At 37.6% G+C, this 26,444-nt stretch overlaps 1 protein-coding gene across 1 annotated transcript; it reads left to right on the forward strand.

The window, feature by feature from the left end:
- Positions 1-8,596: 8,596 nt before the first annotated feature.
- On the forward strand, positions 8,597-9,762 carry LOC105034068 (zinc finger protein ZAT10). Its single transcript, XM_010909089.4, has one exon. The coding sequence runs from the start codon at positions 8,707-8,709 to the stop codon at positions 9,439-9,441; it is 735 nt and encodes a 244-aa protein (XP_010907391.1). The 5' UTR covers positions 8,597-8,706; the 3' UTR covers positions 9,442-9,762.
- The last annotated feature ends 16,682 nt before the right edge of the window (positions 9,763-26,444 follow it).

The raw sequence follows: 26,444 nt of genomic DNA on the forward strand, positions 1-26,444 counted from the left end.
GAGGAAGGCGAGGATCACAAAGAAGAGGGTGGGGGAGGCGGAGGTGATGGCAAGGAAGGTGGCATGGTGGCGACAGGAGGCTGGGCTCAACAGAGGCGGCGGGAGGCTGGGCTCGATAGGGACGGCAGAGCGAGGGGCCTCGAAGGCATCTCATGTATTGCATGGGGTTATAATCTAATTATGAAAAGATATGATTAAGAAGATTTTTTTTGAGTGAAATGATTAAGAAGTTAGATGTATAATCTATGTATTTATTTCTTCAATTCTTTTTTCTGCCTATATTGTTGCTCGTAGGTATTCCAAATCAGTTGAACTCTATCATTTTAAGAAAAAAAATCTGTATTTATTGGTTCACTCTTTTAACATTTAAAAACAGACAAAATGTGACACTTTTAATTTAATCCACATATTTTCTCTCTTATTGCCCAAATCTTTAAACTTGTCTATTAATTTATTTTGTATAATTGCAATATATGTGTCAGTTGTTTGTTGCATCAAGAAAGGTCAAGCAAATATGCCTCAATATGATATGCGATAAATGTTCAGATACATCTCAGATATGTTCCACTGCTTGTATGGCCAATTTTTGGAAAAGAATGTGCTTAATGCGCCCATTTTAGACAAATTTCTGGCTCATATCCTATCATTGGCATACAGGAATCCTTTTTTTAAATACAAGAACCATCCATTAATTGGATCAAACGTGTCACTTAAAAGCCTAGGGTTTTAGAGATAGCAAATATCAAATAATTGTTTGTCTTGCTTGGACATTAATTACGTACACTCAACAATGCCAACAAGTAGACGCTAGGAACAAAAGAACTACCAAGAACTTGTCACATCCTACTCAAATGATGGAGCACATAAGTGGATAAAAGACGGACTCCCATAATTGCACACCAATTTGGATATAACGATCAAAGCATATCCATTAAGTACAAATGAGATAAGAAGTGAGTACCAGGGACACCTATCTCCATCCCTGGATAAATTCAAGATAAGAATTACTAGAATCAGGGATTCAAATTTCAACGGAACATCCCTTAGAATAATACAATGGGATATTATCCCATATATCATAATAGAATAATTTAGCTATCATCCTAATATTCCAATTGATACATCTTGGAATATCCTCTATCCCAATTATCATGATAGATTAGAACCGTGGTATATCTTATTTTATGAAAAAATCGAAATAACTCTATTCTATGAAATTTAAAACCTTAAATAAGACAACATCAGAATTGTACTTTTGAATTAAAAAACTCCCATTATTGATGGGTAATTTCCGGATGATCTGATGACCTACTGCCTCAATTGGTTTCACACAATATATCGATGAATGGATGGGCAAAAAAAGGGCTACACATCGATTATGTGACTTTCATATACAGATATGTATGTTACCACAGCATTGCCCAACAAAGACTGCTAGTCCAGGCTCCGTATCGTTGCATCAGTGCAGACACCCAATACTTATCCTGCACTCGACGAAGCACTCATAAACATGGCTTGCATCACCTATGTATCACTTTTAAATCGTATTAGTTACATTGTAATCCTGTGTTTTTATTTTGTTTAAGTAAAACATTGTAATTCTGTGGTTGTTAACCATGTTGTCTACTGCAAATATGAAAGACTTGCGTATTATTTATGCCCTGAGACAGCATTTGGCTGTGATGCATAGTCTTTGCCCACTAGAACCTAATAATCTTCTTAGGTGGGCGCCAGACTCTCTCTCGTACCAGAAAAGCAAGCAACAACCTCCACATGATGCCTTAGTGCACAGTAGCCAGTAGGCCAGTGGTTCACCAACCACCCAAACCTAATCCATCTCACCAAGCATGGTGGTTCACCCCCAAACACTAGAGATGCCTATGGACTCAACAGTTTGACATTTGTGCAGTTAGGTTTCGTAATCATGTCAAACAATAAGCCTTTGCCATCGTTGCACACCTGTACTCACTGTAGGGTTCGGGTTGTAGCTTCCATACAAATGAAAGATTGATCTTTTTCACTATATTATCCGTTGGATTGGATTGTACAATATATGTCAAAGCACTCCGACCTCCTTCTAGTTTGTTTGTAAAGATCTTGAATCAGCTATTGCATTATCCAACGATCGGTGTTGCGAAAGAAAGAGAATCATTCTTTAACTATTGCATTATCCAATGATCCGTGTTGTGAAAGAAAGAGAATCATTCTTTCGTGCGAAAAATCTAACCCGAACCCGTCACTGTAAACCACAGCATTGGACCACCATCCCATCCAAATGGAACCCACATATCAGCCATCAAAAAAATGTTTTAGGTCGCCAGCTAACACAATCAAAACAGGTGGCCTAGACAGTCAAGGAAGGGAGGTTGGGTTAAGATTGAACAGAGTCTTTTCTGTATGAAAGAAAAGGAAAAATCAAACACTGCCGTATGTATCATACCATTCATGTCGCTTGCTCCTAAGAAAAAGCACAATGAACGAGTGTTGGATGATTTTTTTTTTCTTCTTCTAAAATAGAAGAAGCTGGTTGGTCCAAAGGGCTCTAAATGGCATTCCTTATTTCCTTTGATGTGCTTTATTTAGGTGGTGAGCACTACCATGCGGTGACCAAGTCCGACTTGTCCAAATGAAATGAACATGGGAGTTATTTTATTTTATTTATTTATTTATTTATTTATTTTGCATTGGTCTAGAAAAAAGTCCATATTTCTTATGTGAAGTTTGCTCAAATTTTTATGTGCGACCGGTCCCCAGTACATGGACCGGCCGAAGTGCAATATATGGTGCACATATCTGCACCTTACATGAGTTTATGTGGCAGGGGACATGCCATCACTGGGACAACTTGGCTACTGGTGTAGTGAGCTTACAATGTTTTATACAGTATACAAGGCCTCTATACTGAACCAGGATCATTAAATTCGATGTAGATTTTTTTCATCATTATTAATAGAGCTAAATAAGATTCAAAAATAAGATCTCCTATATTAGAAAATTAAATCATACATCAACTGTGGAAAGTCATAACTTGATTATATGATATTTAATTAAGATGATTTTTTTTAATAAAATAATTTTTTAAGATTTATGGTGTGATCCTTACCCATAAAGAAAACCATGTCCTTAGCAATTACATCCAAATTTCATTGTTTGAGTTCCAAAACAGGCCAGTTAAATTGAACTTAAAAAAAAAAAAAAATTGATTAGGCATAGTTTCCAATATAAGAAGAATTAGATTGAGCAATAAAAAGTTGATGCAAGAGTCAAGATCTACCTCCGTAGGATTGTAGATTTTTTTATGTATATTTCTACTAGTCAAGTCTATTTTTTGAAATATAGCTCTATCTAAATTAGTAAAAAAATCTGATTAAATTGTATAAAAGCAGATCTCACCATTATAAATAGAGACTATGTATTTAATTTTATCCTATTAATGAATCATGGAAAGCAAAAAAACCTAAAGACAATTTTCTTTATTTTTTTCATCTTTTTCTATTTTTTTTAGAAAATTTTTTCTTGTTTTTAATTAGATCGTGTAAACTATTTACTGTGACTGGGTTAAAAATCTAAATAAAATTATTGATCATTTAGAAAACTTTGATTAAATAAAATTTGTCTTAAAAGCTTTATAATATGCTAACATTCAATTTTGATTTTTTAATGCTCAAGATACTTTTTTTCACAAAAATATAATTGCAATAAATAACTAAAATACATTTTCCTTTGAAATGTCATAAGTCCAAAAAAATATTTAAAATTCTTAATAGTTGATCTACTATATAGTTTCAATATGATAAGGGCTCAATTATTTTTAATATCTTTTTTTAATATATATATGTTGGGTAATGAAGGTTGGTTATAGATAATTTAGGCATTAAAGATTCTCCATCAGACGTACTCCGATAAATAGATTTTTTTTTCATTATTTAGGTCGAATCCAACATTGGAAGCTTCACTTGAGTAGAGGCCATGGCTTCTACTTCATCAAGAAGTCCAAGCCAATTTTGTTGACTTGATCAAAAGTCTGGCCAATGTTACGAGCGAACTCACTATCAAACCCAAGTAAGGTCTATAAAATTTATTACAATCTCAACATCCCATAAACATTATTATTCTCAATTCATAAAAAATTTGTACATTAACAAATATCAAATCTTATACAATTTGTAAGACTTGGTATACAACTGATATTATTGATATTCTATTAAATCAATCCTTTCAAATCGTGATCCCAATCTTTATAAAGTATATGTATCTTGAAACTCTGAAAAAGAAAAGAGAAGAAAGAGAGGACGACGAGCTTTACAGCCCATTAAAAATTTTTGAACATTAATCACCTATTTATATAAAAATTATTTTATGCATCAGTGATTTCGATCTATGTATTTTTGATAGTGATATATTATATACTTAATTATTAAGTATATATTTATGACTTGTTTCATATTATATATTACTGATCCTGTCTTGGATGGATCGAGGTATAGGCAACTCAGGTTTCAACGGTAACAAATAATAGGCTCTCAAAAAAAAATTATAGCCACCTTAAAAGCCATTTCTCGATGCAGCATGAAAAGAAGATTGGCTCTTGTGATTTGGAGTGCAAAGTTGTATTTAAGAAAGATGTATACAATCAAATAAACAATCAATTTTCATCTAATATCTCGCAAAAGATCTCAATAAATATTAATGTCCTTGATTCTATCATAATTTTCTTTTTTTATCAATAAAAATAGCACTAACTTTCCCATATTTACTGTCGGAAACAACCTACTCTCATCTCATAAATCTTTTTTCACATGTAACTCCTTATTATCATGGGTTGCAAATGAGTCATGTGGCAGAAGTGAAGCATCATTACATTTATTTCTTTTCCATCTAAGGGTTGCCCATTTAAAATGCACGACTTATCCAAATGCACAATGCCGTGTGGGTTTGAGGAGGCTACACTAACAATTCTACTAAGTAGCTGCTTCTTATGGACCTATAGTGAGTAGCTTGAAGATGCGAAGCTTGATCGAGATAATGAGCCGACCAACACAAAGCATTACAGAAAGCAAAATGCTTCATATGAAAGGCATATATAATGAAAATATATTTTTTGTTAACTAAAAATTTATTTACAGAATGATGCCAAAATGAAAGCACCAAAGATAAGTGTGAAAGGGAGAAGACCTAGTCTTCATCCAAGAAAAACACACCGACTTCCTCATCACTTTTCTCGGGCAAAGGTGTTTCAGATCCGCTTTAGGATCATCTACTGTAGGTGAGCCTTCCAGTCCTCGAACCCTTGGATGAAGGCGGCCGAAGATGCCTCAACGAGTTCATCCTCAAAATCCATCGAAGATCTTGTACTCCTCAATGCATTTAAACCTTACATTTGTGGCAATCTTCACAGCAACCTCAGTGAGCCCCCCTCTGCCTTCGAGTAGAGAAGGATCCGTCCTAAGCCTTACTGATCCTTCAGAGGGAGGTGGGGCCTAGTTCAATAGAAAAGAAGTTTGAAATGACTTTGATAAAGCCGACGCAGTAGCTTGCAACCTTTCAGCTACAACCAACTCAGTCCCCGCTAGGGATAGTGACAAAAGCTCCAGCTGGGAGCTTCTCGCCCTTTTGGACAAGGACTCTTCTCTCGAGGAGCTCATCTTCTTTTTTACGATCAATTTTATGAAAGATAATGATGACTTCATGGCCATAAGATAAAAAAAAAATCTTCTCCAGATGGCTAAAGCGACAAAAGATCAATTGGCAATTGGATGATAGAAAATTGGTCAGACAGGTAGTCTATTTATATAGACCATCCACGGTGTAGATTCGATCATCGAATTGTCAGATCTTGCCATATGGCAAACTCCAACGAGTCTATGGGCAACTTTCAATTTCTTCTTTTGCAAACATCGTCGAGTGACTCCTCGAGCTCCCTCCCTAATAAAGGCAGTACGAGTCATGAAGAACACATCATAAATCTTCAAGTCTTTCCTTCCAAGTGCAATAATACGGACATGTGCAAGAAAAAATTAGATCAGCAATTCAACTACCAAGGCGATAACTTCCTTCATCCAAAGCCAAAAGGCCACTTCAAACTCAAAAGTGGGGGCATGTATTATGAGAGAAATCCACCAACCAGATCTAATCTTCCATTAAGGCACACCCAATAATATAGTAAGGTCATGCTAGGTGTAGATCAAGATCATCAATTTGGCCAGTCACACAGATAAAGCCTGTGCCTGACATCTACAACTAACAATCTTAATTCAAAGAAAGTGAGAGATATTTCTCTTTCAACAAAAGATCAGAATATGGCTTAACACTCTACGGAGCTAGGCCTAATAAATAGATTCTGACTAACGTTTATGGCCTCAACCTCTACATAAAAGAGGTACAAAGGAAACCCTCAGATGAGCAAGAATGAGCAAACACAAGCAACTCAAGAGAAGGGAAGGAGGAGGAGAACTCTCTACTCTTCCAACTCTCACTTTCTTTCCTCTCTACTGTTTCTAAAGCTTTGACTAATTTAAGCATCGAAGGATCTCCTATCGGAATACCTCCGACGAGTGTGGACTTTCTTTGTAGGAACTCTTAGACATCACAGATCTCAAGGGCATCTAGCTGTAGCCACATTAGCATCTCTCCAAAGCCTTGCATCAACAACTACTATGATATTCATTAAGGAGTAGCAAATGCACATTTTGTTGGAGAGAGAATTAAGACAAGAGAAATCATGGTGGGAATTGGGGTAGAGCAAGAATCAAACCCAAGTCCTTGCTAACCCCCAAAAGACTTCACCATCTATGGTAGTTGGCACCCCCGCACACATTTATTAATTCACACAAATATGAATCATAGAATTTTTTCTCCCATCCTAAATATCTTTCCCAGTTTATTGAATAATACTCATATAAACTAAAGACTTTGTTCATCTCAATATTCCCATCTCCTCTTGCCTAATTTCACTTAATTATATTGAAGCATTCATTATTTTTCATATATTCTTATTTATATATATAATGTTCTTAGTATATTGGGTATATTTTAAAGATTGTAGTTTGTAAACTTATACCTTAAGAATAATTAATTTCTTGAATGAAATTAAAAATTTTTGAATAATAATTAATATTTAAGTTAGCTTTTTAATTTTCTCTAAAAATTTAATAATTTAATAATTTATTTATTATTTATGCTGTTTTAGCTATAAAAAATAGCTAAATGATTGATCCAAATTACAAAACCATTCTAATCTACTCTCCAACTGGAACCCAACACTTTGGCTAGATACGAACAATAATTGAACCTAATTTCATGACACAATTTGAATAACATATTGGGTCAAAATTTTTCCACAAAATCAATTCAATTAGCTAATAGGTTATATGGTCCAAAATAAAAAATGAAAATAAAATCAAATCAAGTCGGGACTAAACTTTCTTGGTCCCAATCTAGCTCATTCACACCCTTAATGCAGCTCAAGAATGTTAACCCCTATACTAAAGTACTTGCTATAGAGTAAAAATATTGATTATTGGATATATACTGTTTATATTTGCTAATAAGATAGGGGTTAATTCAATCACAAAATTAAAACAAGTCGATCTTAACATAATACAATAACTCTTTTGGCAAATCTTAAAATATAGTTCAATTTTTTTTTTTAATTTAGAGAAAAAGCGGTCTGAAGCCCCCCATCTTAGGTGGACCAAATAGTCCCCTCTATCCTCATTTGATAATGACTTCGCTGCCAAGGAATCTTTTTTATGCCTCTGATTTTTTATGCTAAATGGTTTACAAAATTAAATATTTCGAGGGAAAAACAAAATCTACACTTGGAACATTCAAAATATTGGCACATTGAAAGCAGCCATCCATGAACCTATGACCGTATCATTTGGGAAAGCGTGTGGATAAACCCAGCAGAAGTTGAAGTAAAAAGCATCTGCAACGCGAGAAACACGTGGTTTCCACGTCGTTGCTTCCCACGAAGATCCCCAGTGCCGCTCTAGAAAGTCCACACAAACGCCCACCGTCTCCAGCCAATACCGACGACGCGGGCATATCATTTTCCCCCAATCTAATGCCCAACAGCCGAGTGCCGACGCTTCCCCAGCCGACCCTATCCCTCCGGAACCCATCCCCAACCTCTCCATCAATCCATCCAAATGACATCACCCCTCACGACCCCCAAATTGTGTCCTTATTAAACGGTACATGTTAACAAACGAGTTACACAAATCCATGGACTTCTTTAAAGCAAGAGTCCGGCTTTATCGTTTTGACTAAGCCATCAGTCACCAGTCTTCTCCACCCCACTTACCATTCTCTCTCTCATGCACTCACACCACAAGCTTTTAAGGTAATTACCAAGTCACCCCTTCCGCCACTCACTCCGCACTTTCTCGTTGACCCACGCTTCTTCTTTGCTTCCTTCCACTCTCTCAACAACCGCTGCTCTTCACCTCTCTCTCCAGTCTCCATCCTCCTAACGTGACTCGCAACCCTTATCCTACTCCGGCCCCACCTTTAAGCTACCCAACTCTGACGCAACTTCCCACCTCCCACTTCCCACTACCTTCTAATCTTCTATATATAAAACACTCCCCCCTTCACCCCCTCACTCACTCCCAATCTCCAACCCAAGAGCTCTAGAAAAAAAAAACCTCCTCCCTTCTTTTCTTTCTTCGAATCTTTCCAGTTGCTCTTTTTGTTGCTTCGATGGCTGTGGATGCTGTTGAGACTACGGCGGCATCGGTTCACCCGCCGACCACTCATGAGATGAGCGATGAAGAGCTTCCTCATCTCGAAGGATGGGCGAAAAGGAAGCGCTCCAAGCGCCACCACCGGTACTTCGACCACCCACCGACCGAGGAGGAATATCTCGCTCTTTGTCTCGTCATGCTCGCTCGCGGCGGATCCGGTCACGGCCTCCCGCCTCTGAATTCTGGCTCGGCGGCTACGGCGACGGTCGCCGCTCCGGTGCCGGAGGAGAAGCTTTCGTACAAGTGTTCGGTCTGCGGCAAGGCGTTCGGTTCCTACCAGGCGCTCGGCGGGCACAAGGCGAGCCACCGGAAGCTCACCGCCGCAGGCGAGGATTCAACCACCTCGCCGGCGGCGTCGGCCTCCGGGTCGTCGACGGCTGTCGCCTCCAGCAGCGGCAGGGTCCACCAGTGCTCGGTGTGCCTGAAAATTTTCCCGTCCGGGCAGGCGCTCGGGGGGCACAAGAGGCGCCACTATGAAGGAAACCTCGGCGGGAGCGCCGCCTCCGCCGCCAACGGCGGTGCGGCGTCGATGTCGGAGGGCGCAGGGTCCAGTGACAGGGGATTCGACTTGAACCTGCCACCGGTGCTCGAATTCACCTTCGACGCAGCGCGGCGTTGCGTGGTGAAGGAGGAGGAGGAGGTGCAGAGCCCCCTGGCCTTCAAGAAGCCTCGCTTCCTCATACCGGCTTAGAAGCCACCACTTCTAAGTTAAATCTACATAAATTTGTATTATTTTTCTTTTCTTCAGATATTTTTTTATTTGTTTGTGTACAGAGAATACTTATTCTTTGTCACTTGCAGGATCAATTTTTATTGTGTTCTTTTGTTTCTGTTAGTTGGGAATTAATTAGAAATGGATTTGTTTGGAAATTTTTTTTTTTTTTGCTTATTATCACTATTGTAGCATAGAACATTATCGATGCTCGAGTGTGGGGATCTTCCATACTGAGTAGCTCATATCTATAGAAATAAAGCAAACAGAGCAGTAGACTGGATTTTATTTGGATGTTCATATTTTGTTTAGAGATGTATCATGCTTCAATTTTTTTGGATGTATTTATCGGGCAAGTATGAATCTTATGGATGTTTTATTTCAATATTCGTGTTTCATTTGGATATTTATTATGTTTTTATTTTGTTGGATTTTTTTCATATTAGGCGAGTATGTACCGTTCCGTCGACCAAAAAAAATAATGACGTTAGAAAAAGAAGGTTTTTTTTTTTTTTTTTGCCCGTTTTGCGTGAAAAGCGAGTCAATGATGAGTTTTTTTCTAGCAGGAGAGAACGGCAGACACGCTTTAATTGCCTCAACGCCTAACGAACACGGTTTAGTTGACGGGGCTTCATGTCTTCCGTGTCAGGCTTGGCTGGCTTGACTTGGGGCTTCCATGTCTCTACTAGAAGTTAGGAAGATTCAACGTACCCGGTTCCAACCTAATTAATCCCAAGCAACAGTTTTATGACGATAAGAAAAATGATTTTAAGGAGATTTGTAGACGTTAAATACCTTTTAAACAACTTGTATAGCATCAATTCCAGTCATAATTTGCGGTCCCCAACGTTCCCACTAACACTTAAAAAAAAAAATGAGTTGCATGCCTTCTAACAGGGAGTTAAGCTTGCAGACAAAACATGCAAACAGTAGTTAATTGCAGCCATGTGCTAGTTGGCTCCTCATAATGAAAGTCCAATCACAAGGCATCTCAACTACTTTAGCTAATCAAGAATGCACTATTTATTAGCCAAAATTAGTTGATAACCTGTAATTAGATGCTAACAATTTTGGGATGCACATAAATGCTTGGAGCGCATGTGCAAATATGCGCCTTAATGGGGATCTATTTTGATGGTAATTGATTTGGATCATATAATTATATGATTAAGTATTTTCACTAGATCAATTAGTTATGGAATCATCGGTTCGTTGGATGTGATCCAAGTAGGGAAATTGGTGCTTTAACTTAGAAACTCAACGGGTGTTTGGTTGGAAAAAGTTAGGGTCTAAATTTAGAATGAAAATGGATAACTTTTATTTTAATTATTTGGTTGGAAGGAGTTCTATTTTTAATTTTAATTCTGAGAAAATGGTCCAATCTACCTAAAATTCAACCTCTACTTTTTTTCTAAAGATTTAAATTTTTTATTTGAAATATGATTATGGTCGTAAACTAAACATCCCCTTAATTGAATTATGAGGTGGATTTTCAATTCAACTTAGGAGTTGTCTAGTTGCCCGCAATTGCTAGCTGCAGAGACATATTGATTGCAATTGATTACAAGTTGTTTGGATGCTTATAATTATAGATGGAAATTATGATTCATTTATAATTATAATATTTATTGTTAATACTACAATACCTACTATTATACAAATATAATTATAATTTATTAAAAATTATTTTTTATTATGATTATAAAATAATATGATAAATATTATACTAAATAAAAAATGTAAATAGCTCAATATTTCTCAAGAAGGTTTGAACTAGCTAAATTACAAAATATCCATACCCTCTTTCCAGATTAAACAACCAAACAATAGTTTTGAATTTATAGTTCCAATTCCACATGGTCAAATTAGACCTCTTCTACAACTGTAATTCTCATTAGGGACAAGCAAATTGTAGTTTGTAATTGAATTGCATGCAATTGAATTGTATGCAAATCAATAACTTTTTAGGAAGTCTTCGTAATCAGTCGAGGAGTTTTATATATATCCTTATCCTATGTAATTATGTTATATAAAATTTTCTTTATGAACAACCTAGTATTAAAAGGCTTGTAGGATCATCAATCATGCTAATGCATTCAAGATATATTGATGCAGATCATCATGCTAGATCTTTGTGGAATGACAGTGCCATTATTTGTTACCATTTTCCATTGAGTTGCGTGCCAAAATTGGATCATTTATTGTATGACGTATTTTTCTACTTTTAAAATGCTGGACAATTAATAAAGAATGAAAACAGCAAATGGTTGACCAGACTGATATATAGATAAATTCCAACTTGAATTTGGCTAGAGATTAAACTTGACCCTGCCAACTTCACATCCTAGATTGTTCTAGTATTTTGGAGTTCAACCACTAAATTCACAACTTGCATTGGTATAAGCAGAATCCAGAGGAGCTGATAGCAACCTCAACCAAATCCATCCGGACTCATGTCTATATATATATATATATATATTATATATATATATATATATTATATATATATATATATATATATATCATTTTGCATATGGCCAATTGGCAAATGAACTAAACTAGCCAACCACACTACCTTGGGACCACAAACCGTCCTGACTCTAGCTATTCAGAGCTCCTTGGCTTGCTGAGCTTACTCGCTACTTCATCACCACAGAGACAGGTGCATTGAAGTAGTCACCAGCTTAATTATCCGCCAATATAATAATATAAAACAAAAGGTAACTTGGATAGATCTACTCAGAAGTCTCTCATCTTGGGCACAATGCTAAATCTACACAAATTAGTAAATTCATGAAGACGAAATCTCCCCTTCGGCAAATCCTATTCTTTGCCGACTGGTTTGTTCGAGTGGTCCTCGTAGGATAGTTTGGTCTTGTCCTCTACTTTTAAAAAGAAAGATAGCCTTCCCTTTCCAATTGGTGTATTCAATTACCAATTGAATGAGGAAGGTGCGGCAAGTAACCGGCCTGGGCCGCGTGGCTTGGACGTTGGAACGTGGCATAAGGACGATATAGGATAAGTCTTGCCGGTTCCCAACCCCCAACTGCGTCCCTATTTCTTAGAAGCTTCGTTGGATTTGTAGCCATTTGGGATTCAACTCCAAATGCCTACCCTTGGAGGAACCGAAATCCCGGCCTGGCCTTTTGCTCAAATGATAAGAGGTGATACCATCCAAGCAAGCAAGCACTTATTAGCATAAATTATATATTATAAATTATGTAAAGCAAATGATAAGAGGTGATGCCATCTAAGTAAGTGCTTGTTAGTATAAATTGCATATTATAAATTATGTAAAGCAACATGGTAGAAATTTTACACGGAAAGGCAATGGTTAATCCAAATCATGAGTGTATTTATGAGAATTAACAATGAACCTAATTTGTGATGCATGCATGTGATGAAATAAATTCGACAAGATATTAACGTGTATTAACCTATTCAATGAAAAGGACACCTAAAATCTCAGCAAACAATAGAAAATACAATATTATATAACTATGTATAGATTGGTTTGATTTGTCTTAGGGTTTTCCAACCCCTTGATTTAGACCTGAAGCAATAAATCAAGTTTCTATCTAATTATAAATTGGAACCTACCATGACCCTGCCTAAATCAATCTAATTATAAATAATAATCAGGTTTCTATGAATTGCGATAGCTTGTAATTAACTAGGACTAATCCAATCTCATCCTGACCACATTATATTACATGCTTAATAATGATGTGGTGGATAGAATTTGGCATTTTTAGTATTTAACTAATTATAATGATATGTTTCTTAATTCTAATATTTATTATATATTTTTTTGAGAAAAATGATTAGAAAGATTTTGGTTGAAATCTGGTTGAAGGTCAAACTCAAACCCAGGGTCCTTGCTAACAGTCGCAAGGACTTTACAAACCGCATTTGTTGTTATAACTAAATGTTTTGTTATCATAACTATTAGTGGTAAGATTTTATTTCCAAAATATTTCATCAAAGAGTTAATTAACAAATGGCATATCTTATTTAATTTATCATGTAAAATAGCAGCTCTATATAATGCTTATTATTTGACAATCCAACAATTTATTGGACTAATTTAGTAAACGAATTTGCAGTTATTCGAGATCTATTATTTGCCATTGTAGCCAAAAAAAAAAATGCATAGAATAATAAAAAGATGACAATTTTATGTGTTCAAATAACTATATATCTAATAAAAAAATAAATTTTCAATTAATACATAATCTAAACTTAAAAATATCATTTATTTTAACAGAAAATCGACCATTATTTTTGTTACTATTATAATAAGAATAATAGTAAGATAATAATAATAATAATATTTTTTGATGCAAGATAAAAATCATTATTTCAATTCTGATCATCAACATGAGTGCGCGGCATCGTGACAAAGTCTCATATTTTGTCCACGTCGATCTTGCGTGGAGTTAAAAAAAAAGAAAGAAAGCAAGAAGAGGTTCATGGAACTTTGACTGCTCTTTAGTCAGCCCGTTCCAGGTTCAATGGATGGCAGCCCACGGTCCGCCTGTCCGCGGTTGGCCGATCGTGGATTCGGAAAAGCTTACGTGTCACAGGACAGACCGCAACCCCCGTTGCCGAAAGTCCAGCCCCCCAGGCAGAAGAATTCAAGAGGCGCACAAAAGGAAACGGCCTATCCACGTGGAGCTGACCTACCCCATTAGGTAAGATCTAATATTTTCTTTCTTTGTTTATTTTTTTGGTATAGAAACACAGTACTTCGTTGAATAAAAAGATAATTTACAGTGATAACAGAGGCCTGGAACTGTGTACAAAAAGCATGGACATGGTAAGAAATGAAAGACCCAAAACTATACAGGACACAAGTAAGAACCAAAAGAAGCAGCTGAAACATATTACACCACAGTAACAAAATTAAGACGCGGAGAAGTAGGCATTGTTGTAACAGTAATGTGAGTATCCAAACAAGTAAAAAAAAGAGCTGGAACATGTTGATGAATCCAAACGACGATCCGTGAGAGAATAAATTTTTTCAGTCAAGTCCATGAGGAGTGTTGCGGCTTATTTCTGATTGATGCTAGAAAATTAGAAAGCACGATGCTAGAGCAATCTGCAAAAAAATCCAAATCAGAGGATTGTGCTTCGATGAGAATTTTTCGAAGTTCCAGTCAGAACGCGCAAATAGAAAAGCAGAGTTTTAACTTTCTAAAAAGATTACTTATCTGAGTCCTCGAAGTTTGAGTATTTATAGAGGAAATAGCTGTATAATCATTTTTGATAGACAAACTAGTCGAATTTGGTGCGGTGATTTGGTTGTGATTTTCAGAATCAGATGGTTATGCTTGAAATGATTCTCAGGATTAGATGGTTACGTCCAGATAGTATTGATAGCTATGGCCAATTAGCACCAGCCTTTTGAATCTGAGCTTGATCAATCTACTTCTGAGGAGAAATCAGAGAGTGTGGCGTGCCGATTAGGAGTTGGGACTTATAATTTTTCGATCAAAAATTGGATCAAATCTTTTTCACCCAAGATTCGGATCAAGAATATGTCGATGAGAGATTGGACAGAAGAGCCTTCAATCAGGGGTCAGGACAGACATTTACCAATCAGAGGTCGGACAAACCACAAAAATTAGGCCACTTGAGAGGCGCTGATATGGATCCGATGGATCATAATGGGCTTGAATCTTCACATATCATCGGTCCATTCTAAATTACTCCTAACAGATACCCCTTACTCTCTAGTCCGAGCTCTGGTCGGGTTATGGAGTATTTATCTTGGCATTCTGAATGATCGGAGATGTGAAGAGCTATTTTTAAACTAAATGTCTGCGTGCGATTTTTCAAGCGAAAAAGTTGTCGAACTAATGATGAAATTTTTAAAATCTGTGCGGATGCCACTCTTCTCTGCTGAGACGCATTAAATGTGGCTTGTTTCAATATAAGCCGATTAAAGATTTTTAGTATCTTAAGACCGATCAAAAGTCGAGTTTCAATATAAGCCGATCAAAGGCTTTTAACATCTTGAAGCCGATCAAAGGTCAAGCTTAAATATAAGTCGATCAAAGACTTTTAACATCTCAAGGCCGAGTTTAAATATAAGTCAATCAAAGACTTTTAACATCTTGAGGCCAATCAAAAGTTGAGTGTAGATATAACCTGATCAAAAGCTTTTAACATCTCAAGGCCAATCAAAGGTCGAGTTTAGATATAAGCTGATCAAAGACTTTTAACATCTCGAGATAGATTAAACGTTGAGTTTAAATATAAGCCGATCAAAAGCTTTGAGCATCTTAAGGCCGATCAAAGGTCGAAGTTCAATATAAGCCGATCAAAAATTTTTAACATCTCAAGACCAATCAAAGATCGAGTTTCAATATAAGCCGATCAAAGACTTTTAGTATCTCAAGACCGATCAAAGGTTGAGTTTCAATATAAGCTGATCAAAGGCTTTTAGTATCTCAAGGTCGATCAATGATCGAGTTTAAATATAAGTCGATCAAAGATTTTTAACATCATGAGGTCGATCAAAGGTCGAGTTTAGATATAAGCTGATCAAAGACTTTTAACATCTTGAGGCCGATCAAATGTCAAGTTCAAATACAAGCCGATTAAAGGCTTTTAACATCTCGAGGCCAATCAAAAGTTGAGTTCAAATATAAGTCGATCAAAAATTTTTAACATCTCCAGGTCGATCAAAGATCGAGTTCAGATATAAGTCGATCAAAGACTTTTAACATCTCGAGATCAATCAAAGGCCAAGTTTAGATATAAATCGATTAAAGGCTTTTAACATCTCGAGGTCGATCAGAGATCGAGTTTAGATATAAGTCGATCAAAGACTTTTAATATCTCAAGATCGATTAGAGGTCGAGTTTAGATATAAGCTGATCAAAGACTTTTAACATCTCAAAATCGATCAAAAATCGAGTTCAAATATAAGTCGATCAAAGACTTTTAACATCTTAAGACCGATCAGAGGTCGAGTTCGGATATAAGCCGATAAAAAATTTTAACATCTCGAGGTCGATCAGAGGTCAATTTTAGATATAAGTCGATCAAAAACTTTTAACATCTCAAGGTTGATCAAAGGTCGAGTTCAGATATAAGCCCCTCATTGGTATTACTCTCACTTATATGTGGAAGTAACAATGTTAACAAATTGAAATGTTCATTCATGTATGTACTTTAGCAAAATTACAATATCAGTGGTAATACATGCGGAGCTTAGCTGAGTTCCACAGTCTTTGAAGTGGAGTTCCATCAAGCTATTTCAGTTTATAAGTTTTGGAGAGTATCATCTCATCCACCTGATAAGGACCTTCCCAATTAGGTGGTATCGTTTTCCGCTCCGTTAGCTATGAGACTTTGGTGCGCTGCAGCACCAGATCACCAATTCGGAATTTTTTAGACTTGACTCGAGAATTACAATATTTAGCCACCCTTTGTCGGTAGGATGCTATTCATACGGCAGTCCGTTTCCTGCTGTCCTCAACCAGATCAAGATTGGTTCGCAACCATTCAGAGTTGGTGTCCTCATTATACTCTTCGACTCTGAAGGAAGGAAGCCTGATCTTGATCGATATTACTGCTTCGATTCTGAATGCAAGGTTGAATGAAATTTTTTTGATCAAAATTCTCTGAGTTATTCGGTATTCCCACAATACATGATACAGCTCGTCCACCCAAGACCCCTCAGTTCGATTGAGTCTAGCCTTCAAGCCTTGTAAGAGAGTCCATTCGTTACTTCGGCTTCTCCATTTGCTTGTGGGTGTCAGACTGAGGTGAAATATTGTTCAATTCCAAGGTCTTCACAGAATTCTTAGAGTTGGGAGCCGCCGAACTGCCTGCCATTTTCAGTTACCAGCACTCTCTAAGAGAACATAGCGGCGGATAATAGATTTTCAGATGAAATCTTTAACCCTAGCCTCTGTTATACGGGCTAAGGGCTTGGCCTCCACCCACTTTGTAAAGTAGTCAATAGCCACCAGAAAGAATTTGCACTGACCTGAGGCCTAAGGGAAAGGATCCAAAATGCCTATTCCCCACTAAGCAAAAGGCCAAGGAGCGGCGATAGGAGTAAGGGGCACCGTTGGTTGATGCTGAATATTAAAAATCTTCTGACAGCGATCACACCTTCTGACAAAATCGGAGGCATCCTTTTGCATCGAAAGCCAATAATAACCTTGTTAGAAAATTTTGTAAAAGAGAGTCTTTGCATCCAAATGATTTTCATAAATTCTCTCATGGACCTCTCTTAGTGCATAATTTACTTCGGACGGTCCCAGACACCTCATAAGTGGGAGAGAAAAAGATCACTTATACAGCTTGTCGTCATGAAGCATATAGCGAGCAGTCTGTTTGCGGATTTTTCGAGCTTTCTGACTGTCAGGTGGTAATTCGTCTGACCTGAAGTATTTCAGTAAGGGGTCAATCCAACAAGGCTTTTCTTCAATCTGCTGAATAGCAAGAGATTCTTCCAGGCTTGAGTTTTTCAATATCTCGATATAAGTTCCTTTTTGAAAATCGGACGGTAGAGAGACTGCTAACTTTGATAGCACATCTGCTCACGTATTTTGTGTCTGAGGTACCTGTTGGATATCAAAGCTTAAAAAAGATGTGGTTAATTCTTTTATCTTTTCGAGGTATCTCTTCATATTTTTTCTCGAGCTTCATATTTGTCCTTGACTTGTTCCATCACCAGTTGAGAGTCACTGAAGACCTTCAAGTGTTTAGCTCTCACATCTTTTGCAAGTCGAAACTCGACAATTAATGCCTCATACTCTGCTTTATTGTTGGTGGCTGAAAATTCAAACCGCAGAGCATACTCCGCCACATCACCTTCCGGCCCAGTTAAGATAATCCCAGCTCCTGATCCTGATGAATTGAAAGACCCATCCATATGAAGAATTCATTGGTCTTTAGGATCAAAGTTCATATTTATCTATTCCTCTAGCGCCATTGAGCTACCCTCTGCAACCTCTGAGCCCTCCTCGTCAGGGATGGTGCACTCAAGGATGAAGTCCACTAAGACTTGAGCTTTAATTGAAGGTCTTGGATGAAACTTAATATCAAACTCTGAGAGTTGTAAGGCCTATTATGCAATTAGTCTCGATGTATCCGAATGATAGAGGACTGCCTTGATCGGCTGATCTATGAGCAATACTATTGTATGAGCTTGAAAATCAAGTCGGAGCTTCTTTGCCATGACGACTAAAGCAAATATTAATTTTTTCAACTTTGTGTACCTAGTCTCAATATCCTGAAGGACCTTACTTAAGTAATATACTAATTTTTGGATTCATCCTTCTTTCCTGATAAGAATCCAATTAATTGCTGATGGAGATACGATAAGGTAGAGTAACAATCTTCTCCAGGTTGGGCCTTTGTGAGCAAAGATGCTGAGCTGAGGTACTACTTCAACTCTCAAATACTTTCTGACACTCAATCATCCATTGAAACTCTCTCGACTGCTTGAGGATTTGAAAAAAAGGCAAACATCTCTCAGCCGATCTGGAGACAAAATGATTGAGTGAGGCGATCCTTTCGGTGAGGTGCTGGACTTCTTTACATTTCTTGATGGGGATAATTTAGAATCATCTTAATTTTCTTCAATTTGTCTCAATTTCTCATCGAGAGATGCGAACCCAAGAACTTTTTAGAGCTGACACCGAAGGCATATTTTGTGGGATTCAACCGCATCTGAATCGGCGTAGGGTGTTGAAGGTTTCTTGGAGGTCGGCTATGTGATCTGGGATGGTTCGGCTATTTACCAACGTATTATCCACATAGACCTCTATGTTGCGATCAATTTGATCTTTGAATATCTTATTTACCAGTCACTGATATGTTGTCCTAGCATTTTTTAGCCCAAAGGGCATCATTCTATAACAATAGAGCCCAGAGTCAATAATAAAGGTCATTTTCTCCTCAACTTAGGTGCCATCCGGATTTGGTTATAACTAGAGAAGGCATCTGTGAAGGTGAGAAGCTCATGCCCAAAAGTGACATCCACAATTGATCTATTTGAGGGAGAAGATAGCTGTCTTTGGGGCAAATTTATTCAGATCAGTGAAGTCGATGCACATCGCCACTTTCCGTTCACCTTCTTGACTAGTACCATTTATTCAGGATACATTACTTCTCGGATGAAGCCGACTTTGATCAGCTTGTCCACCTCCTCAGTAGTTGCTTTTGACGCTCTGGGGCAAAGCTTCTCTTCTTCTACTTTATAGGGTGAAAGGTCGGATCCACTCCCAAGTGATGAGCCATCACGTTCGGATCTATGTCAGGCATATCTGCCATTGTCCAAGCAAACAGGTCTGCATTTTTTTGCAAAAGAGTAGTTAGCCGAGTTTTGGTTGCCTAATCTAGGGATGACCTAATTTTATAGTTTGATGAGATTTTCTTTCCTCAGAGGGACCTCCACTAGATCCTCGGACAGCTGAGCATGCTCCTAGCCAGATCATCGTGAGCATCCAAACCTATTGGGAGTGCAGGTTGGGATGTCGCCGCTGTTCCTCCGCCCGTAGCTTAGGAGTGAAACACTATGGGGCCATGGCTTGATTGCTTCGAACTTGCCCCACTCCAGCTTTCATCGAAAGCTTCATCATCAAGTGATAGCTTGACACCACTGCCTTCAGCGCTCCTAGACTTGGTCGGCTAAGTATTGCATTGTAGACTGATGGAAGGTTAAGCACAAGAAAATCAACATGGACTGTCATCTGCTTGGGTTTAGTTTCCAAGGTAAGGGGTAGTTTGATGGTTTCCTCCGGGATTATCGAACTTTCGGAGAAATTTTGGATCGAAGTACTGAATTTATTCAACTGTTTAGGAACAAACCCCATTACAGTGAAAGCAGCAAAATACAAAATGTCAATAGAGCTTCCATTATTGATAAAAATATGGTGTACATTATAGTCAGCTATATTGACAGTGAGAAGCACCGCATCATTGTGCGGGATTTGTACACCTTCAGCATCTTACTCGGTGAAGATCATTGGCTCCTTTAGTCGAGGCTTCTTCACTGCATGCGGCTCCACCAATCCAGACGACCCCCCAATTATCATGTGAATTTCACCCTGTAAAGGTCAATCTTCCACCACCGCCTACCCTTCCGCCCGTGGTTCTGCTGGTGCTGGTTGAGGTTGAGGCCAAGGGGCTAGCATTGTCGCTACTGAGCAATAGGTTATCTTCGCTGCTACTGCCCGACCCTTGGAGGATATTAATATAGAGGACCTTATCATCGGATGAACCAATCCAATCTCCCCTCTCAGATTAAATGCTCAATTTTCTGTTTGAGCTGATAACAATCTTCGGTATCATGACGTGATCATGATAGTAGAGGCAATACTTGTCTGGATCATGATGCTCGGGTTTGTTTGCATCTTTGGAGGTGGTGGTAGCTTGGTTCGCACCTCCATCAAAATCTCTTTTCTAGAAGTATTCAACGGAGCGAGATCGTCGAATCATCTCGAAGGTGAATGATTCCTCCTCGGTGAAATATTCCTTCTCCTCAGCGGGGATCTTGAATGACGGTGATTTCCACCATTCTGCTTGGGGAGTGAGCCCTATTCTGCTCTTGATTTTTCATAGTTGGGGTTATTCGGATGATTTTTTCCATCAGAGAATCTTTCAATCAGGCATATTTTTCTATCCAAGCCACATTTCTTGAAAATCTCAAGGAAAGATCTTCAATAGTGACTTTTTGAAGTCGTCCATCAACAATCCACCCATCAGGATGGACATTATGATCGAGTAATCTAAGTCACGAATTTCCAACATAGCTCTGTTGAATCGAGCTACATAAGATCGAATGGACTCACCTCTTTCTATTTGATAGTCTGGAGATAGTCCAAGTGCTTCTGTTGTCGTCGGTTGGTGATGAAGTGGGCAGCAAAGGCTTGGCTCAGCTATCGAAAAAAGTGAATAGAAGCGAGCTTCAAACTAGAATACCAATATCGGGCTACTTCTTTCAAAGTGAAGGGAAGGCTCGACACGGGATAGCATTGGAGGATCCTGAAGGAGCATGACTACTCGAAAGCTGTTGACATAATTGACAGGGTTGTGGTCCCGTCGTAGCTCTTTAACTGAGGAATTTTGAAGTTTGGTGGGATAGGTTCTAGAGAATGCTTGCCATAAAAGTGGTTCAGAATCAAACCCATCGGATGGTGCTGATGGATTATTATAAATCTACTAGATCTTCTGATTCATTTTTTGAAGTCTTCACTCGACTTTCACATCTCGATTAGTATGCACTTCAGAGCATGGAAGAGATCGTCAGTGGGGGTTGAATCATGTCTGATTGAGGACTCAAAGACCGTCATCTCCTTAGCTCTTGAGTCTGATCCTCCGCCAGTCGCTGGGATGGAAGAATTTGAGTCTGATTGACAGACTGTGGTGTCGATAGAGGCTGGATCGCTACCTAAACGACAGTCGTAAGTTGCTGCACCTACAAAAAATAGGTTGAATTGCTCCACGATCACCGTCGTGGGTTGCTGCTCTGGTGTAGAAACTTCCGTCATCGTTGGAGGTGTGGGAGTAAAGTGATTTATTTATTTTGCACCTGCTAGAAGGTGGAGGTGTTGGTTCATCGGGAGGAAGTCCTATGTGAGCCATCTTTGAAAGTTTCTAACTTGTTTACTTCTTTCTATAGGATCTGAGATTCGGCCTTCCTCTATCTATTGCAGCTTGTTTCTGGTTAACGCAGAAAACTAGGAAGCACAGTGCTGGAGCAACCTACAAAAAAGTTCTGGCCGGAGAAAGGTGCTCCGGTGAGGACCTTCCGATGCCCAAGTCCGAATGTGTAAATAGAGAAGCAGAGTTTTAGCTCTCTGAGATGGATTACTTACTTAGATCCTCGAGTTTGAGTATTTATAGAGGAGACGGCCATGTAACCATTTTTGATAGATAAGCTGACCGAATCTGGTACGATGATTTGGTTGTGATTCTCAGAATCAGATGGTTATATCTGAAATAATTCTCAAGATCAGAAGGTTATGCCTAGATAGTATTGATAGCTATGGCCAATTGATGCCTGCCTTTTGAATCTGAGCCTGATTAATCTATTTTCGAGGAGAGATCAAAGAGTGTGGCGTGCCGACTAAGAATTGAGATGATAGTTTTTCGATCAAGGTTGGACCAAATTTTTCTGCTCAAGATTCAATCAAGAACATATCGATGAGAGATCAGACAGAATAGCCTCTGATCAGGGGTCAGGACAGACATTTACCTGTTGGCAAACATGCAGTTCAAGCATGTATATTTTTAAAATTTTTATAACGAAAGTAGTAGATTAAATTATTTAATCTTCTATGCATACTTTAGATCAGATCTAAACTATCTTTTGAAGATCTATGATATAAAATATTGTACAAAAAAAAATCTGATCTGAAAGAAAATACTGCATCGATCGTATCGATACCCTGAATCAGATCTAATGCTTAAATCTATCTGATGAGTTCAGAACCATTATCTGATCGTAGGTCGATGCTCACCACTACTGATGGACATGGTAGGAAGTTTTTCTGATGCTGAATAGTCGCACAGCGTGTCCGACCTCTATAGGTGATCCATTCAAGCATCGAACAGATCGTCCTTCATGAGAGTGCTAGCTTCGAGGAGGATCTGGATGGCTGATGGAGACTCTTTCTTCAGATCAAATGGATACCTCTAGATTAGAAGAAAGATCTTTCCAAGGAGAAATGGTGTGGCAGAAAAAAAATAAAACTCTTTTTATTTTTCTCTCTCACAAAATAGAAACTTGAAAACCCTAGAACCCCCACCCTAGATCTCATACCCCAAAAGGATCTTCTTCCTCTTTTTCTCATGCATGGACACCCACCCCTCTTTCTCAAATCTCTCATGCCCTCTCTAGGATTTCTCACACTAAATCTAAAGTGGTTTGGCACATAAAAAGTCAGCCCTTCTTAAGTGGTGTCCCAAGTAGAGTTTGGATAATTGGTTTAGCTTCAAATAGCCTTTGATCTTATCGCGAATTCAAATCAAATTTTTTTTTTTTAATTAGATTTAATCATACATAAGGACTCATAAAGGAGGGAGAGACAACTCAGATTGGTGCAAAAAATATCATGCAAAAATTTGTTTGTGCATCAGAAGGAAGACTGGTCGGCGGCTAGGAAGAGTCCCACAAAATTTGGACACTTGTTTAAGCTTGATTTTAAATTAATTTGAAGTCAAACTTATTCCAACCAAATCATGATCCAAAGAGGACCAGAAGAAGGCATATACACCTTTTGGGTGCAAAAATTCTATGTGAAAACATTCTCACGTGTGAAGAAAGGCAGGGATAGTGAAAGGTGGCGCATGGGGTGTTCTTATTCCATTCAAATTCAAACTTATGTTCTTATCTAATTAGGTTCTTGATTCACCAAATTAGTTAGACCTAATTAGATTATCTAATCTAATTAGGTGATAAGTGGTCTCATTAAATTTTAATCAGATTAGAAATTAATCCAGCTCGAATCAGAAATCGAATACCTTACGATTAGATCATCTCATAACCTATTCGGGTCAAACCAAATTGAATCCTATTCAATTAATTTAATCCAAACTTTAATGTTCAATCAAATTGAGTTAATTAATAATTTAATCATTAATTATTTTTTTTAATTTACTAATAATTAGTGAATTAATTGATTGTAACTTTTGTACAAGGTTCATCATCAATCGTATTGACGATTAAACCCTAGAACGATTCTCAATCATTGATCAGCCATATGATCAGTCGTAAACTTCTTTTGAGTGTGACCATAAGTTTGAACCTAAGTCAGTAGCATAAAATAACTTTTTGAACTAATCAATGTAACCATCTAGCAATGGACCTGACGTTCGGATAGATCGAAAGATTGCAAAGTATCATCATGAACTTATTGGCATATGGTTACCATATAATTCATCCTTTAACCTAATACTCAAGGTGATCTAGAGTTTAACTGTCAACCCCGATATGTCCACCACATTGTGTTTCAACCTTTCAAATCCATCATATGGATTATCCTAGCCAAGATTTTACTAAATTGAAAACACTGATGCATTAACTCTACTTATTCAGAGGGATCAATTCCATCTTGACTTGTATACCGATTCGTAAGTATTTGACTGTATCCAAAATCTTTCATCATGAATTAAAATTTAGATAGTCTGACACAAAGCATAGTGAGTTGCTTGCAAGTCATCATGGTGATCTCAGATTGGAGGGATTATACCCATATCCTTCGCGAGTTACTCTTGACAGCAAAGTACCCAGCAGTTGGTCACTTTCAATGAGATGTACTCCTACATCTCATTGGATTCATACCATGTCTCCACATCATTGGTTACGAAGACAACCAATGCATATGATACACAATGATCTACACTCAAAAATACTATCATTCTAGTAATAGGTATCATTTGATCGTAAACTAAATTTAAGGACTAAATGGTATATCCTCCTATATCGATTAGATAGTCTTAAGAACTTCATCACAATAATTAGAGTTCATTAAAAAAATATACACTACTTTGTGATGAAAAAGTTAAATAATAATTTATTAATTTATCAATTTATATATATTTAATAGTTTAGCACAACATCAATAAGCTGATGATTGATTTTGGAACATAATTTTCAATAACTCCACTTGGTCTAAAGCCAATCAGTACAATATCATATACCCATTTTTGTTTATGGTCTTCGAACTCCTTAATACTGAGGGCTTTAGTAAATAGGTCGGTCAGATTCTCCTTTCTATCGATCTTCTGAAGGTTGACGTCACCTCGATCTATGATCTCTCGGATAAGATAGTAGCAATGCAAAATATATTTCATCTACTGATATACCTTCGGCTCTTTTGCCTAAGCAATGGCTCCAGTACTATCCAGTAAAGCGAAATGGACCATCAATGGAGGGTATCATCCAAGCTTGGTAATGAATTTCTCTGCCAACAGCTTTTTTGCAGCATCAGATGTCGTGATATACTCTACCTCAATACTGAGTTAGCCACAATGTGCTGCTTGAAATTTTCCCAGCACCATTTGGATAAAGATGCATCCCATATCTCTTGCTATTATCACGATTTGACTGAAAATTAAATCAGTATATCGCATGAGTTTCAAGTCAATTTTCATAAACTAGCGACTGTCCTTAGTATTTCTCACATACTTAAGGATGATTTTTGCAACCTTCCAGTGTTCTCCCCCAGATCTGATTGGTATTGCTCACTACTCCTAGTGAGTATACCACATCCATCTCGTACATTCATGACTATATTATAGAATCCACTACCGAGGTATATGGATTCTACTCATATGCTCTCTCTCTTAAGGGGTTGTCAGACAATCTTCTTCAAGAAAAAAATTTCATGGCTATCGAAGATAACTTTTTTTGAAATTCTTCATGCTGAACTATTTCAGTATGGTATCTATATACGTAGATTGGAGAGCCTAAGCAACCTCTTAGATCTATCTCTATAATCTTCATCCCTAGGATGTAGGTGCTTCTCCTAGATTCTTCATGGAGAATTATGACGACATCCATACTTTTATTCTCTATAATATAGGGACATCATTCTTGATTAAGAGAAATCGTCCACATACAAAATAAAAATACCATCACTGAACCATTAGCCCACTTATATATGCAGGATTTTCTCTATTCTTAATGAAACAATACGTTCTGATCATTTATCAAAATGTATGTTCTAACTTCGAGATACTTACTTCAATCCATAAATAGACTCTAAAGCTTGCACACCTTGGACTCGTCTATGGATGTGAATCCTTCAGATTGTATCATATATACCTCTTTGTTCAGCTCTTCATTTAAAAAGCTATTTTACATCTATTTGCCAGATTTTATAGTCCAGATATGCTGCTATCGCAAGCATGATCTGAATGAACTTGAACATTGTCATAGGTGAAAATATCTCGTATAGTCAATACCATAACTGACGATATTCCTTGATAACCAGACGGACTTTATAGAT

The sequence above is a fragment of the Elaeis guineensis genome, chromosome 2, assembly GCF_000442705.2.
Source record: "Elaeis guineensis isolate ETL-2024a chromosome 2, EG11, whole genome shotgun sequence".
NCBI classification, from domain to species: domain Eukaryota; kingdom Viridiplantae; phylum Streptophyta; class Magnoliopsida; order Arecales; family Arecaceae; genus Elaeis; species Elaeis guineensis.